At 33.2% G+C, this 17089-nt stretch overlaps 1 protein-coding gene across 2 annotated transcripts in view; it reads left to right on the top strand.

Moving 5' to 3' along the window:
• The first annotated feature begins 456 nt into the window (after nucleotides 1-456).
• LOC133639824 (E3 ubiquitin-protein ligase MARCHF4-like) overlaps nucleotides 457-17089 on the top strand; it is a 37053-nt gene continuing 20420 nt past the window's right edge. For both annotated transcript variants that reach the window (XM_062033460.1, XM_062033459.1), the window contains exons 1-3: nucleotides 457-726; nucleotides 12392-12445; nucleotides 16287-16360. In XM_062033460.1, coding sequence (XP_061889444.1) covers nucleotides 664-726; nucleotides 12392-12445; nucleotides 16287-16360 — 191 coding nt within the window. In that variant the 5' untranslated portion in view covers nucleotides 457-663. The remainder of the gene's footprint in view (nucleotides 727-12391; nucleotides 12446-16286; nucleotides 16361-17089) is intronic.

Raw genomic sequence — 17089 nt, 5'->3', positions numbered from 1 at the left:
AAATGTACTGTGGGACCCCATTTTTATGACTTTTGGAAAATTCCTAGCGCCAACACTGTTGTCAACAGAGGAGAAAAAATGCTTTATTGAAATAAATATATTATTTATAAAGCAAGTTGGCAAATGTTGACCTGGTCGCGGCCTTGGCACGCATCTATTTTGGCGTTTCACAACATGCTCAGCCTACTTTAATTGTTTATTCCTTTTCCCAAGGCGCCATTTTGTTTGTAATGTGTGTGCTCAGGGTGCACGTGCGCAGGTTGTGTAATCCCATTAGCCGCACCCTTGCTCAGAGGGGGGGGAGATTGAGGTTAGTCTAAGCCCTAAATCCTTGCTGTGGGCCGTATGCTTATTACCCAGCATGCACGGCGAAATCCCGCCCGTGGCCCTCGGAGAAAGAGGCTGGCACGCCAACACACCCCCTCCTTCTTGCCCTCCTCCCTCGCTCTCAGCAGGAAGGAGAGGGGTAGTTTCCCCGTCGCCATGACAACCTCACAGCCCGCCATCTCGCTGTTGCCACGGTGATCTGATCCCGCTCCCTTCCTCCTGCACGACCGAGGGGAAGGAAGTCGGGGATCGCCGCGCTCCTTTCGGAGGGAGAGGCGGATGGCCGCCGACAGGAGGGCGGCGTGGAGGCTGTGCGAGTGACGTGGCCTGGCGAGCATGCCCGTGCAGCAGATGACGGTGGTCCCGGCCAGCGCCCCTCGTCCCAAAGACAGGAATGAGGTGAGGGATTGTACTTAGAGATGAAAGTAAGGCTGTGAAGCTTTGGGCATTCCATCCCATTCCTGGAGTGACGATTCCATTCTCCATTCAAGGTGATTCTCACCATGTATTATTGGCTGTAATAATTATAACTCAACTTTGTCAAAACGGGTTGGAAAAGTGCCTTCTGGTTGCGCTAAAAAAGGCTTTTTACAAATGGATTCCTATAAAAATAAAAAAAATGTAAATACTTTTTTCAATGGATTTTTTTTTTTTGTTTTGGAATGAATTTAGAATGGGGATGAGTAAGAATGGCATGACGCAAGAACGTGACAAACAATAACACTGTGGACATCAGGGGTGTCCAAAGTGTGGCATAGGGGCCATATTCTTTTTTTTATTGGCCTTCAGCAATTCATTATTATTGTTCATTATTAATGAGACATAAATAGCTATTACCCACGTTTGTTTTATTACCCATAACACAAAGATGACATGGTTTTTTTTCAGATAGCTTAGCACAAGAGTCCCCAAACTTTTTGACCTAGAACATTGAGTTGAAAGAATTTGTCCTGGCTATCTGTCCATCCGTCCATCTATCTATCTATCTATCTATCTATCTATCTATCTATCTATCTATCTATCTATCTATCTATCTATCTATCTATCTATCTATCTATCTATCTATCTATCTATCTATCTATCTATCTATCTATCTATCTCTATCTATCAACGTGTTTGTATACATGTACGTGTATGTATATATGTATTTTTATATGTGTGTATGTATATATGTATTTTTATATGTGTATGTATATAAATATGTGTGTATATATATATAGATGTGTATACTGTATATATGTGTATGTATGTATAGAGGTGTATATAAGTGTGTATACTGTATATATATATATATATACATTTATGTATGGATGTGTGTATACTGTATATATGTGTATATATGTATATATGCATGTATGTATAAATGTGTATATACAGACTGTGTATATGCATGTATGTATAAATGTGTATATACAGTATGTATATATGCATGTATGTATATATGCATGTATGTATATATGTATATATGCATTTATGTATATATGCATTTATGTATAGATGTGTATACTGTATATATGCATTTATGTATAGATGTGTATACTATATATATGTATATATGCATTTATGTATGGATGTGTGTATACTGTATATATGTGTATATATGTATATATGCATGTATGTATAAATGTGTATATACAGTATGTATACATGCATGTATGTATAAATGTGTATATACAGTATGTATATATGCATGTATGTATAAATGTGTATATACAGTATGTATATATGTATTTATGTATATATGCATTTATGTATATATGCATTTATGTATATATGTATATATGCATTTATGTATGGATGTGTATACTGTATATATGCATGTATGTATAGATGTGTATACTGTATATATGCATTTATGTATGGATGTGTGTATACTGTATATATGTGTATATATGTATATATGCATGTTTGTATAAATGTGTATATACAGTATGTATATATGCATGTATGTATAAATGTGTATATACAGTATATATATATGCATGTATGTATAAATGTGTATATACATTATGTATATATGACAGGAATGTATAAATGTGTATATACAGTATGTATATATGCATTTATGTATATATGCATTTATGTATATATGTATATATGCATTTATGTATATATGTATATATGCATTTATGTATGGATGTGTATACTGTATATATGTATATATGCATTTATGTATGGATGTGTGTATACTGTATATATGTGTATATATGTATATATGCATGTATGTATAAATGTGTATATACAGTATGTATATATGCATGTTTGTATAAATGTGTATATACAGTATGTATATATGCATGTATGTATAAATGTGTATATACAGTATGTATATATGCATGTATGTATAAATGTGTATATACATTATGTATATATGCATGTATGTATAAATGTGTATATACAGTATGTATATATGCATGTTTGTATAAATGTGTATATACAGTATGTATATATGCATGTATGTATAAATGTGTATATACAGTATGTATATATGCATGTATGTATAAATGTGTATATACATTATGTATATATGCATGTATGTATAAATGTGTATATACAGTATGTATATATGCATGTATGTATAAATGTGTATATACATTATGTATATATGCATTTATGTATATATGTATATATGCATTTATGTATGGATGTGTATACTGTATATATGCATGTATGTATAGATGTGTATACTGTATATATGTATATATGCATTTATGTATGGATGTGTGTATACTGTATATATGTGTATATATGTATATATGCATGTATGTATAAATGTGTATATACAGTATGTATATATGCATGTATGTATAAATGTGTATATACAGTATGTATATATGCATGTATGTATAAATGTGTATATACAGTATGTATATATGCATGTTTGTATAAATGTGTATATACAGTATGTATATATGCATGTATGTATAAATGTGTATATACAGTATGTATATATGCATTTATGTATATATGCATTTATGTATAGATGTGTATACTGTATATATGTATATATGCATTTATGTATGGATGTGTGTATACTGTATATATGTGTATGTAGTATGTATAAATGTGTATATACAGTATGTATATATGCATGTATGTATAAATGTGTATATACAGTATGTATACCTGTATATGCATTCATGTATATATGCATTTATGTATATATGTATATATGCATTTATGTATATATGCATTTATGTATAGATGTCTATACTGTATATATGTATATATGCATTTATGTATGGATGTGTGTATACTGTATATATGTGTATATATGTATATATGCATGTATGTATAAATGTGTATACTGTATATATGTGTATATATGTATATATGCATGTATGTATAAATGTGGATATACAATATGTATATATGCATGTATGTATAAATGTGTATATACAGTATATATATATGCATTTATGTATATATGCATTTATGTATATATGCATTTATGTATATATGTATATATGCATTTATGTATGGATGTGTGTATACTGTATATATGTGTATATATGTATATATGCATGTATGTATATATGTGTATATATGTATATATGCATGTATGTATAAATGTGTATATACAGAAAGTATATATGCATGTATGTATAAATGTGTATATACCGTATGTATATATGCATGTATGTATAGATGTGTATATATGTGTGTATACTGTATATATGTGTATATATGCATTTATGTATAGATGTGTGTATACTGTATAAATTATCGGCCGATAAATGCTTTAAAATGTAATATCAGAAATTATTGGTATCGTTTTTTTTATTATCGGTATCGTTTTTTTTTATTAAATGAACATAAAAAACACAAGATACACTTACAATTAGTGCACCAACCCAAAAAACCTCCCTCCCCCATTTACACTCATTCACACAAAAGGGTTGTTTCTTTCTGTTATTAATATTCTGCTTCCTACATTATATATCAATATATATCAATACAGTCTGCAAGGGATACAGTCCGTAAGCACACATGATTGTGCGTGCTGCTGCTCCACTAATAGTACTAACCTTTAACACTTCATTTTACTCATTTTCATTCATTACTAGTTTCTATGGAACTGTTTTTATATTGTTTTACTTTCTTTTTTATTCAAGAAAATGTTTTTAATTTATTTATCTTATTTTATTACATTTTTTTTTTTAAAGTACCTTATCTTCACCATACCCGGTTGTCCAAATTAGGCATAATAATGTGTTAATTCCACCACTGTATATATCGGTTTCGGTAATTAAAGAGTTGGACAATATCGGAATATCGGATATCGGCAAAAAGCCATTATCGGACATCCCTAGTATATATATATGTTTATATGCATGTATGTATAGATGTGTTTGTGTGTATACTGTATATACAGTATGTGTATATACTGTATGTATATATGTATACATGTATAGATGTGTGTATACTGTGTAAATGTGTATATATGTATGTATATGTGTGTGTATATGTATATATGTGTGTATATACAGTATGTATACATATGTATGTATATATTAGGGGCGTAACGATTCGTTTTAACTTAAATTAAATTCGATATTTGCGGTTAACGATATGATTCAGGGACTATATTAGTTTTCATTGAGTTGAAATCGATTCAGTAAGTTTTTAGCAAAAGTAAAAAACAAGCAGTGTGACTGTGAAATAAAGAGTGGACACTGCAGGGGAGGGTTCCTATATTCCTGTTATATCTTGTAAGATAATTATGGATAGATGAACTATGGATACAAACAAACAAGTAAACAACAATTATTGGCCAATACAATCACATCTTATTTGAATAACACTTTAAGTTGAATTAAGAAAAGGAAACTTTTTCTGCTCTCATTTTCAACATTCAATAAATGTTCAATTAAAGTAAAATAACCAACGTTTTAAGCGTAGATTTAGCTGCTAAATAGAGTTTGACTATACAGTATGTGATCTCCACCCTGATATCCAATGAAGGACAGTGTGCAGGTGTTAGGAAGCAGGATGTTAACCCCTCACTTACTCATTTCATTTACAGTTTGTCCCTCATAATGTGTACAAAATAACAGGTGTATAAATGACACAATATGTTACTGCATACGACTAATTAGGAGTCTTTGTTTGTTTACTTACTACTAAAAGACAAGTTGTCGAGTATGTTCACTATTTTATTTAAGGACTAAATGACAATAATAAACATATGTTTCATGTACCCTAAGATTTTTGGTTAAAATAAAGACAATAATGATATTTTTGTGGTCCCCTTTATTTAGAAAAGTATCAAAGTACCAAAAAAATATTGGTACCGGGACACACATATATATATATATATATATATATATATATATATATATATATATATATATATATATATATATATATATATTAGGGCTGCAACTAACGATTAATTTGATAATCGATTAATCTGTCGATTATGAGTTCGATTAATAATCGGATAAAAGAGACAAACTACATTTCTATCCTATCCAGTATTTTATTGGAAAAAAACAGCATACTGGCACCATACTTATTTTGATTATTGTTTCTCAGCTGTTTGTAAATGTTGCCGTTTATAAATAAAGGTTTAGTAAAAAAAATATTTTTTTATTAAAAAATAAATAAATAAAAACTCTGCGCATGCGCATAGCATAGATCCAACGAATCGATGACTAAATTAATCGGCAACTATTTTAATAATCGATTTAATCGATTAGTTGTTGCAGCCCTAATATATATACATATATATATATATATATTAAATATATATATATATATATATATATATATATTAAATATATATATACATATATATATATATACACACAAACATTTAATAAAGTCAAATACAAATAATGCAAGTATTCAACACTTCTCTTTTCTAAAGTAAATGTGTAAAGTAAATCATCTACATCAACAATAGGAGTTTCCTTAGCAGCAGGACATGACAGATAAAAAAAAAAAATATATATATATATTAAATATATATATAAATATATTATATATTATATATATTATATTTGGTTTTTACTTGAGAGGTCCTGCTGGCCGGATTGTGGGTGCTTGGGGGCCGGATATGAAGTACGAGTGCTTGTGGGCCCCTGGCTTAGCAGATATTGACGATTGGTTTTAGCATCTTTAATGAATTGTTGGATAAAAGGGAAGTTTTTTTGTCGTGATGGATACACTTGTTTGTTTGTGTGTGTGTTCTTGTATATCTAGCCTTCTTGAGACATGAAGAAGGAAAAGCATCTTCCATATGAGGAGGTGTGAACAAGTGATGACATAAATCAATAACATTGCATCTAATAGACAATGTCTCATTTGCACCCCTGCTGGTCAAAATGAGGGTGGTCCCAAAAAGGAGGGATTTTTCACATTGACTGCGTGTCGCTTTTAAAAGTGCCCCCCCTCTGGTCAACATATGAAATAACAAGTGTGTGTAAGAAATTGAAATGCGCCCCCTTTGGCCAAAATTAATTTAAAAAAATAAGTAAATATGTATATAGAGACATACTGTAATAACTTGAAGTAAATAATGAAAATTAAAAACCAATTACAAACAAAAGATTTAAAAAAAAAAAAAAAGAACTAAAAGCAGTCTTTTTCTTACAATGTGTCGACTTTCTTCTTATAAAATTGGGAACAAATGATCATATTTTTTCTGTTTCTGTAATATTGCAATATTTTCTCGTAAAATTATTACTTTTTTATGTAAAATTATAAATTTTTTTAATGCAAAACGGTGACATTTGTCATTAAATTCAGACTTTTATCACAATATTGCCACATTTTTTTGTTGTCCTTGTAAAATAGTGACGTTTTTGGAGTAAAATGACGACTTTTGTCATCATTTTGCCAAGTAAAATTCTGATTGTTATTATAACGTTGCCAAAAATGTAAAGTTTTCTTATAAAATTGTGACTTTTGTCGAGTAAAGTTAAGACTCTTTTCATAAAATTGCCAAAATGTTAAGCTTTTCTTGTCAAATTTGGACTTGCGTTGAGTAAAATGACGACTTATATTATAATACTGCCAAAATTCTAAGTTTTTCTTGGGAAATTGTGACCTTTTTCTTGTGAAATTCCAACTAACTTTTTTATATTTGCATAGTATGTATATATTATTAATGTTGTAAATACACTTCTTTATATATCTAGAAAGGCTGGTCCTAAAGAGGGAGGCATTTTTATCCGGTCTCAAGAAGAACAAATACAAGTGTGTGTGTGTGTGTGTGTGTGTGTGTGTGTGTGTGTGTGTGTGTCTCAGCCTCCATTATCAGCTGACAGGCTTTTATCACTCCTTATGTAGTTTGATGTTTCCTCAACAGAGTGTGACATCACCACATTACAAATCACAAATCAGGTTACGTGGCTCACACACACACACACACACACACACACACACACACACACACACACACACACACACACACACACACACACACACACACACACACACACACACACACACACACACACACACACACACACACCTAAACAATACCAATGCGTGTTTAGTTTTTTTAGACAGCGTAAATGGCGGAGAAGACAGATTTACTGAAGATGTGAAGTTTGTTGGAAGAGTTGACACTTTATGTCAATTTTGGCATCTTATTTGTCCAGCTTCCGTACTCCTTTTAATGCACTTTACAATAAATACATTGGTGGCTAACTCCGTAGCTTGCTAGCTTGTGCACGCCAGCTTTCTGAGACTATTGTTTTGTTAGCGCAGGCAGGATGAAGCAGAGCTTTTATTGTGCAACTGTGCAGTCGGTCTTTGGAGTTTTGACGGCAGGTACGGCGCGAGAGTCTGCTGAAATTAAAAGTGTTTCTGGCCTTCCTGTTGGTCGTTTTTTCTTAATAATGATCTGGCAGCAGCCAGCGTCATCTCACAAGACCCTCGGGTGCGGTGAATGTCAATCAAGTGACCAAAGTCACGCCATTGTGAAAATGTATAATCGCTAATTTTTAGGACTATTTTTTTAATGCCTGGCTGGCGATGGACTGACACACCCTCCACCATCCACCGCTAGCTGGCCATCCACGTGATGTGCACCCCTGTTTTAGATGATATTTGGTTGAGTTTTTTTGGATGCACTGGCAACTTATGCCTGGTTCACACCAACGGCGCTTGCCGCGCTTTAAAGCGGCGAACAAAGCGCCGTCATTTTTGTCAATTTTTCCACAAATATCCCGATCTCCGAAGTAATGTTATGCTTTGATACGCTCTGATACAAATTAGTTGCCGCTTTGGGGGGACGAATTACCGTTCCTCACGATTTGATGCCGCTTTGATCCCGCTTTGATATGCTTTAAATCCCGCTTTGATACGTTTTATTACGCTTTATTGAACTTTATTATGCTTTGATGCGATCCTGACGCTTTAAATCAGGCTCTGACACGATTATCAAGCTCTGTTGTGCATTGGAATTAATGTGTCATGAACATTATGAACATTAATTTGTAATAATGACTTTGAAATGTGATATTGTTGTGTAATTATGTGCAATTTGGAAGATGCTGTGATTATTATTTTGTGAATTTGATGAATAAATTGCATGCGCACACTTAATATAATAAAAAAGAGAAACATGATAAACAAATAAGTTTAAAAAAAAAGTGAAAAACTCAGATACTAAGTTTTCCCCACATTTTTTTAGATTTATCTATTTATTTGATTTCTCTTTTTGTTTTATTATATACAGGATAAAACACATAATGTAATAAAAAAGAGAAATATGATAAACAAATAATTTAAAAAAAATGTGAAAAACTCAGTATACTGTTTTCCACACATTCTTTATATTCATTTATTTTTTCAATTCCTCTTTTTTTTCCGTTATATTATGTTTATAATTTATTATGTTTTATATTCATTTATATTTTCAATTCCTCTTTTTTTTCCGTTATATTATGTTTATTATTTATTATGTTTTATATTAATTTATTTTTTCAATTTCTCTTTTTTTCCCCATTATATTATATTTATTATTTATTATGTTTTATATTCATTTGTTTTTTCAATTTCTCTTTTTTTCCCCCGTTATATTATGTTTATTATTTATTATGTTTTATATTCATTTGTTTTTTCAATTTCTCTTTTTTTTCCTGTTATATTATGTTTATTATTTATTATTTATTATGTTTTATATTAATTTATTTTTTCAATTTCTCTTCTTTTTTCGTTATACTATGTTTATTATTTATTATGTTTTATATTCATTTGTTTTTTCAATTTCTCTTTTTTTTCCGTTATATTATGTTTATTATTTATTATGTTTTATATTCATTTGTTTTTTCAATTTCTATTTTTTTTACATTATATTATGTTTATTATTTATTATGTTTTATATTAATTTATTTTTTCAATTTCTCTTCTTTTTTCGTTATATTATGTTTATTATTTATTATGTTTTATATTCATTTATTTTTTCAATTCCTCTTCTTTATTCGTTATATTTTGTTTATTATTTTTTATGTTTTATATTCATTTGTTTTTTCAATTTCTCTATTTTTTTCCGGTATATTATGTTTATTATTTATTATGTTTAATATTCATTTATTTTTTCAATTTCTCTTCTTTTTTCGTTATATTATGTTTATTATTTATTATGTTTTATATTCATTTATTTTTTCAATTTCTCTTTTTTTTCCGTTATATTATGCAAATTTCACCACATCTAGTGTGTGTGTGTGACAATCATTGGTATCTTTAATCTTTAATCTTAATCTTTATTATGTTTTATATCTTCATTTCTTTTATTTCTTTGTCATCTTAATAAATATCTATCTTTCATTTCTTGTGCTAGTTGACAATAATAAAAGGCATTTCTTTTATTTTTTCTATTCAATGTCACTAGTCAATATCACAGTCACTTCCTATTTGTAGTTGTAGACTGGGGTCCGCGCTTTGAACCAAGATCTGTTAAGCTTTCCTACGCTTTGAGTCAAGCTTTGCTGAGCTTTGTCACGCTTTCATACGCTCTCGGCGCTTTATTCCATCCTTGACAGAGTGCCAAATTTTTTTAAACCGTTTAAAAATTTTTGGCGAACTTGCCGCATGTCCCGCTTCACTACAAGCTTTCCCACGATCCATTACGACCCTCACGCTTGAATCAGGCTTTGTTTACGCTTTAACGCCGCTTTGCATGCCGCGTTGCATGCCGCTTTAAAGCGCCGTCAAAGCGCCGTTGGTGTGAACCTAGCATTACTGGCACTTTCAAAGAAAAAGTGCTTAGAGCGGCCTTTAAATAGAGACACATTGCACAACTGCGTGGTCTTACTTCCTGGCAGGAGGACAGCCAGGTTGTAAGAGGATTGCCTGCTTTGACTCCAGCAAGATGTCACATGGGCCAGTGGGGCTTTTGACGGTGGTCTTGAACGCACCGTTACTGTTGAACTTGAACGCACCATTACTGTTGTACTCCTTCAATTCCATTCTGAGATGGAAAATGAGCATCCTACGCTACATTTTATTTACATAACAAATCCTTTTATGTTGGTTCGATGAGGCAGGATTGTAAAATATTCTCTACTTTTTAACTCAAGAGATTATTTGAAAAAAGGAAGAGAAACCCAAACAGAACAATTTCGACAAATGTAAGCTAAGATTTATTTTTTTTAATAGGACATATATTTAAAAATAAATTTTAAGTCATCTCCATGCAACCGGAAACATATTTTCTAGTCTGCAAGCTGTCCTGAAACGTTTCATTATAATTATTGTACCAAATAATGCTCTGTAAAAATGGTTTGGTGCCCAAAGATTAACACTCTTAAAAAAATAATGTCAATAAATGTAGCAATTTTATATAATTATAAAAAAAAATTTAAGTAACATTTTTATTGTATATTTCATTAAATAACCTCAAATACAATGTAGTTTTACTGTGGATAAATATAGCAGTTTTTCAAAATAAAAACATAACTCTAAAAAATAAAACAATGATAAAAGTAAGGTACTATGGAGTAAAGTTCTGAAAAAAATAGGGATGTCTGATAATGGCTTTTTGCCGATATCCCGATATTGTCCAACTATTTAATTACCGATACCGATATCAACCGATACCGATATCAACCGATATATGCAGTCGTGGAATTAACACATTATTATGCCTAATTTGGACAACCATGTATGGTGAAGATAAGGTACTTTCTAAAAAAATTAGTAAAATAAGATAAATTAATTAAAAACATTTTCTTGAATAAAAAAGAAAGTACAACAATATAAAAACAGTTACATAGAAACTAGTAATGAATGAAAATGAGTAAAATGAAGTGTTAAAGGTTAGTACTATTAGTGGAGCAGCAGCACGCACAATCATGTGTGCTTACGGACTGTATCCCTTGCAGACTGTATTGATATATATTGATATATAATGTAGGAAGCAGAATATTAATAACAGAAAGAAACAACCCTTTTGTGTGAATGAGTGTAAATGGGGGAGGGGTTTTTTTTGGGTTGGTGCACTAATTGTAAGTGTATCTTGTGTTTTTTATGTTGATTTAATTTTAAAAAAAAAAATTAAAAATTAAAAAAAAAAACAAAAAAAAAAAACGATACCGATAATTAAAAAAACGATACCGATAATTTCCGATATTACATTTTAACGCATATATCGGCCGATAATATCGGCAGGCCGATATTATCGGACATCTCTAGAAAAAAACAATATTAATATATTGGATATACTGTAACTTAAAATGTCTTATATACAGTAATTATAACATAAATAAAGATCAAATTTTTATAAAGTTATCTTAAATTACCCAAATTAAAACAATGATATCTTTCATTAAAATTATAATTTGAATATTAATAAAATAAAATGCTAAAATATAATGGAATTGTATTGTAAATAAATAGTACAATAACTTTATATATTTGGAAATAAATACAAATAGTGTTATGTACTCTAATCATTTTTCTGGGCTTTAGATCATAAATGTGTGATATTTTCCTGTCGTACATTCATCCATTCATCCTCACGCCACTCAAGCATTATGGGATGTAATATGAAGAGCATCAACTCACCCTCCTCATTTGTCCTCTATCCTCCTCTTCTTGCTCGCTTTAGGGCCAGGCCAAGGCCCCCGGTCGCTCAGGGAGTCGATCCAGCAACATCTCCAAGGTAAGTCCTGAAGGTTTTATAACGTGGTGGTCAGGAACATGTATCAGTTTATAACGTGACCCCCCCATAGTGGATCTAGTTAATAGTGTGAGAGTCCAGTCCATAGTGGATCTAACATAATAGTGTGAGAGTCCAGTCCATAGTGGATCTAACATAATAGTGTGAGAGTCCAGTCCATAGTGGATCTAACATAATAGTGTGAGAGTCCAGTCCATAGTGGATCTAACATAATAGTGTGAGAGTCCAGTCCATAGTGGATCTAACATAATAGTGTGAGAGTCCAGTCCATAGTGGATCTAACATAATAGTGAGAGTCCAGTCCATAGTGGATCTAACATAATAGTGAGAGTCGAGTCCATAGTGGATCTAACATAATAGTGAGAGTCCAGTCCATAGTGGATCTAACATAATATTGTGAGAGTCCAGTCCATAGTGGATCTAACATAATAGTGAGAGTCCAGTCCATAGTGGATTTAACATAATAGTGTGAGAGTCCAGTCCATAGTGGATCTAACATAATAGTGTGAGAGTCCAGTCCATAGTGGATCTAACATAATAGTGTGAGAGTCCAGTCCATAGTGGATCTAACATAATAGTGAGAGTCCAGTCCATAGTGGATCTAACATAGTGAGAGAGTCCAGTCCATAGTGGATCTAACATAATAGTGTGAGAGTCCAGTCCATAGTGGATCTAGTTAATAGTGTGAGAGTCCAGTCCATAGTGGATCTAACATAATAGTGAGAGTCCAGTCCATAGTGGATCTAACATAATAGTGTGAGAGTCCAGTCCATAGTGGATCTAACATAATAGTGTGAGAGTCCAGTCCATAGTGGATCTAACATAATAGTGTGAGAGTCCAGTCCATAGTGGATCTAACATAATAGTGTGAGAGTCCAGTCCATAGTGGATCTAACATAATAGTGAGAGAGTCCAGTCCATAGTGGATCTAACATAATAGTGTGAGAGTCCAGTCCATAGTGGATCTAGTTAATAGTGTGAGAGTCCAGTCCATAGTGGATCTAACATAATAGTGAGAGTCCAGTCCATAGTGGATCTAACATAATAGTGTGAGAGTCCAGTCCATAGTGGATCTAACATAATAGTGTGAGAGTCCAGTCCATAGTGGATCTAACATAATAGTGAGAGTCCAGTCCATAGAGGATCAAACATAATATTGTGAGAGTCCAGTCCATAGTGGATCTAACATAATAGTGTGAGAGTCCAGTCCATAGTGGATCTAACATAATAGTGTGAGAGTCCAGTCCATAGTGGATCTAACATAATAGTGTGAGAGTCCAGTCCATAGTGGATCTAACATAATATTGAGAGTCCAGTCCATAGTGGATCTAACATAATAGTGAGAGAGTCTAGTCCATAGTGGATCTAACATAATAATGACAGAGTCTAGTCCATAGTGGATCTAACATGATAGTGTGAGAGTCCAGTCCATAGTGGATCTAACATAATAGTGAGAGTCCAGTCCATAGTGGATCTAACATAATAGTGAGAGTCCAGTCCATAGTGGATCTAACATAATAGTGAGAGTCCAGTCCATAGTGGATCTAACATCATAGTGTGAGAGTCCAGTCCACAGTGGATCTAACATAATAGTGTGAGAGTCCAGTCCATAGTGGATCTAACATAATAGTGTGAGAGTCCAGTCCATAGTGGATCTAACATAATAGTGAGAGAGTCCAGTCCATAGTGGATCTAACATAATAGTGAGAGAGTCCAGTCCATAGTGGATCTAACATAATAGTGAGAGAGTCCAGTCCATAGTGGATCTAACATAATAGTGTGAGAGTCCAGTCCATAGTGGATCTAACATAATAGTGTGAGAGTCCAGTCCATAGTGGATCTAACATAATAGTGTGAGAGTCCAGTCCATAGTGGATCTAACATAATAGTGAGAGAGTCCAGTCCATAGTGGATCTAACATAATAGTGAGAGTCCTGTCCATAGTGGATCCAACATAATAGTGTGAGAGTCCAGTCCATAGTGGATCTAACATAATAGTGTGAGAGTCCAGTCCATAGTGGATCTAACATAATAGTGAGAGTCCAGTCCATAGTGGATCTAGTTAATAGTGTGAGAGTCCAGTCCATAGAGGATCTAACATAATAGTGAGAGTCCAGTCCATAGTGGATCTAACATAGTAGTGAGAGTCCAGTCCATAGTGGATCTAACATAATAGTGTGAGAGTCCAGTCCATAGTGGATCTAACATAATAGTGAGAGTCCAGTCCATAGTGGATCTAACATAATAGTGTGAGAGTCCAGTCCATAGTGGATCTAACATAATAGTGTGAGAGTCCAGTCCATGGTGGATCTAACATAATAGTGTGAGAGTCCAGTCCATAGTGGATCTAACATAATATTGTGAGAGTCCAGTCCATAGTGGATCTAACATAATAGTGAGAGTCCAGTCCATAGTGGATCTAACATAAGAGTGTGAGAGTCCAGTCCATAGTGGATCTAACATAATAGTGAGAGTCCAGTCCATAGTGGATCTAACATAATAGTGTGAGAGTCCAGTCCATAGTGGATCTAACATACTAGTGTGAGAGTCCAGTCCATAGTGGATCTAACATAAGAGTGTGAGAGTCCAGTCCATAGTGGATCTAACATAATAGTGAGAGTCCAGTCCATAGTGGATCTAGCATAATAGTGTGAGAGTCCAGTCCATAGTGGATCTAACATAATAGTGAGAGTCCAGTCCATAGTGGATCTAACATAATAGTGTGAGAGTCCAGTCCATAGTGGATCTAACATAATAATGTGAGAGTCCAGTCCATAGTGGATCTAACATAATAGTGAGAGTCCAGTCCATAGTGGATCTAACATAATAGTGAGAGTCCAGTCCATAGTGGATCTAACATAATAGTGAGAGTCCAGTCCATAGTGGATCTAACATAATAGTGTGAGAGTCCAGTCCATAGTGGATCTAGTTAATAGTGTGAGAGTCCAGTCCATAGTGGATCTAACATAATAGTGAGAGTCCAGTCCATAGTGGATCTAACATAATAGTGTGAGAGTCCAGTCCATAGTGGATCTAATATACTAGTGTTAGAGTCCAGTCCATAGTGGATCTAACATAAGAGTGTGAGAGTCCAGTCCATAGTGGATCTAACATAATAGTGAGAGTCCAGTCCATAGTGGATCTAGTTAATAGTTTGAGAGTCAGATGAGTGGTCCACCCTGGGTCCCGACTTTGAACAGCTAGCGCCTCATCTGTGGTCACCTAATAACCTCTCCACGCAGGAGAGGGGGGCAGAGCAGAAAAGAGACGGCAGATCAACTGGTCTAAAAGGGGGGTCTATTTAAAGGCTAGAGTATACAAAGGAGTTTTAAGATGGGACTTAAATGCTTCTTTGTGTGTACCTGAAAAATGCTACGGTAGCATGCTAACATTAGCCTGCATCATATACCAAAATATGACTGTGGTGTTTAGTGTAAATCTACAAAATGAGAATAAATAAAAGAATCTCCCATAGTAACAATGGCATGCTAACAGGTATCATACGTCAAGTAACTGCAAAAGGACAAAAAAACAGTTAGCGTGCTAATAATAAAATGCTAACGATTGTGACGCGGGCTGTTTAAAGATCAGCTACGGGCTATTGTTTGGACACCCCTGGTCTGCTGCACGTTGCCGCATCTTCAATGTTTGGTTAAGCCAGACAACAAAGAAGAGATCCTGGACAAGTTCAATCATAGTCCAGTCCTCCTGTCTTCTTCTACGTGTGTTTAGCAGTCAACTACCACTGGGCAAACTCGAAGGCATTGGCAAAAAATGAATTCAGGAATAAGTCATGGATGATTTCTTTGTTGTTTTTTTGAAGGCAAGCAACTCCACAGCGGGACAACCGATTGCCTCCAAGACGTCCATCACCCCGTCTTCTCAGGACATCTGCAGGTACTGTCTCTTTAAGTGTCGCCTGTCAGTCTCACAGCAGGGAATATAAAGCTGGTAGAAATGTGTGATACTTCCTCCTCACCTGAGTTCTCTTCCACTGCCATGGAAACCACAAGGCGTGTCCTTTAGTGTGTGTGTGTGTTGTATTTCTAGCCTTCTTGAGACATGAAGAAGGAAAAGTATCTTCCATATGAGGAGGTGTGAACAAGTGATGACATAAATCATGGTCCCAATAACATTGCATCTAATAGACAATGTCTCATTTGCACCCCTGCTGGTCAAAATGAGGGTGGTCCCAAAAAGGGGGGATTTTTCACATTGACTGTGTGTCGCTTTTAAAAGTGCTCCCCCTCTCGTCAACATATGAAATAACAAGTGTGTGTAAGAAATTGAAATGCACCCCCTTTGGCCAAATTTAATTAAAAAAACAAATAAATATGTACATAGAGACATACTGTAATAACCTGAAGTAAATAATGAAATTTGAAAACAAATATATGAACTAAAAGCAGTCTTTTTCTCACAATGTGTCGACTTTTTCTTATAAAATTGGGAACAATTTCTCATATTCTTTCTGTTTCTGTATAAATGCAATATTTTCTCATAAAATTATGACTTTTTATGTAAAATTACTTTGGCCAAAATTAATAAAATAAATATGTATATAGAGACATACTGTAATAACTTGAAGTAAATAATGAAGATTAAAAACCAATTACAAACAAAACA

The sequence above is a fragment of the Entelurus aequoreus genome, linkage group LG22 (genome assembly GCF_033978785.1).
Source record: "Entelurus aequoreus isolate RoL-2023_Sb linkage group LG22, RoL_Eaeq_v1.1, whole genome shotgun sequence".
Lineage (NCBI taxonomy): Eukaryota > Metazoa > Chordata > Actinopteri > Syngnathiformes > Syngnathidae > Entelurus > Entelurus aequoreus.
This window is presented reverse-complemented; position numbering and strand designations above follow the sequence as displayed.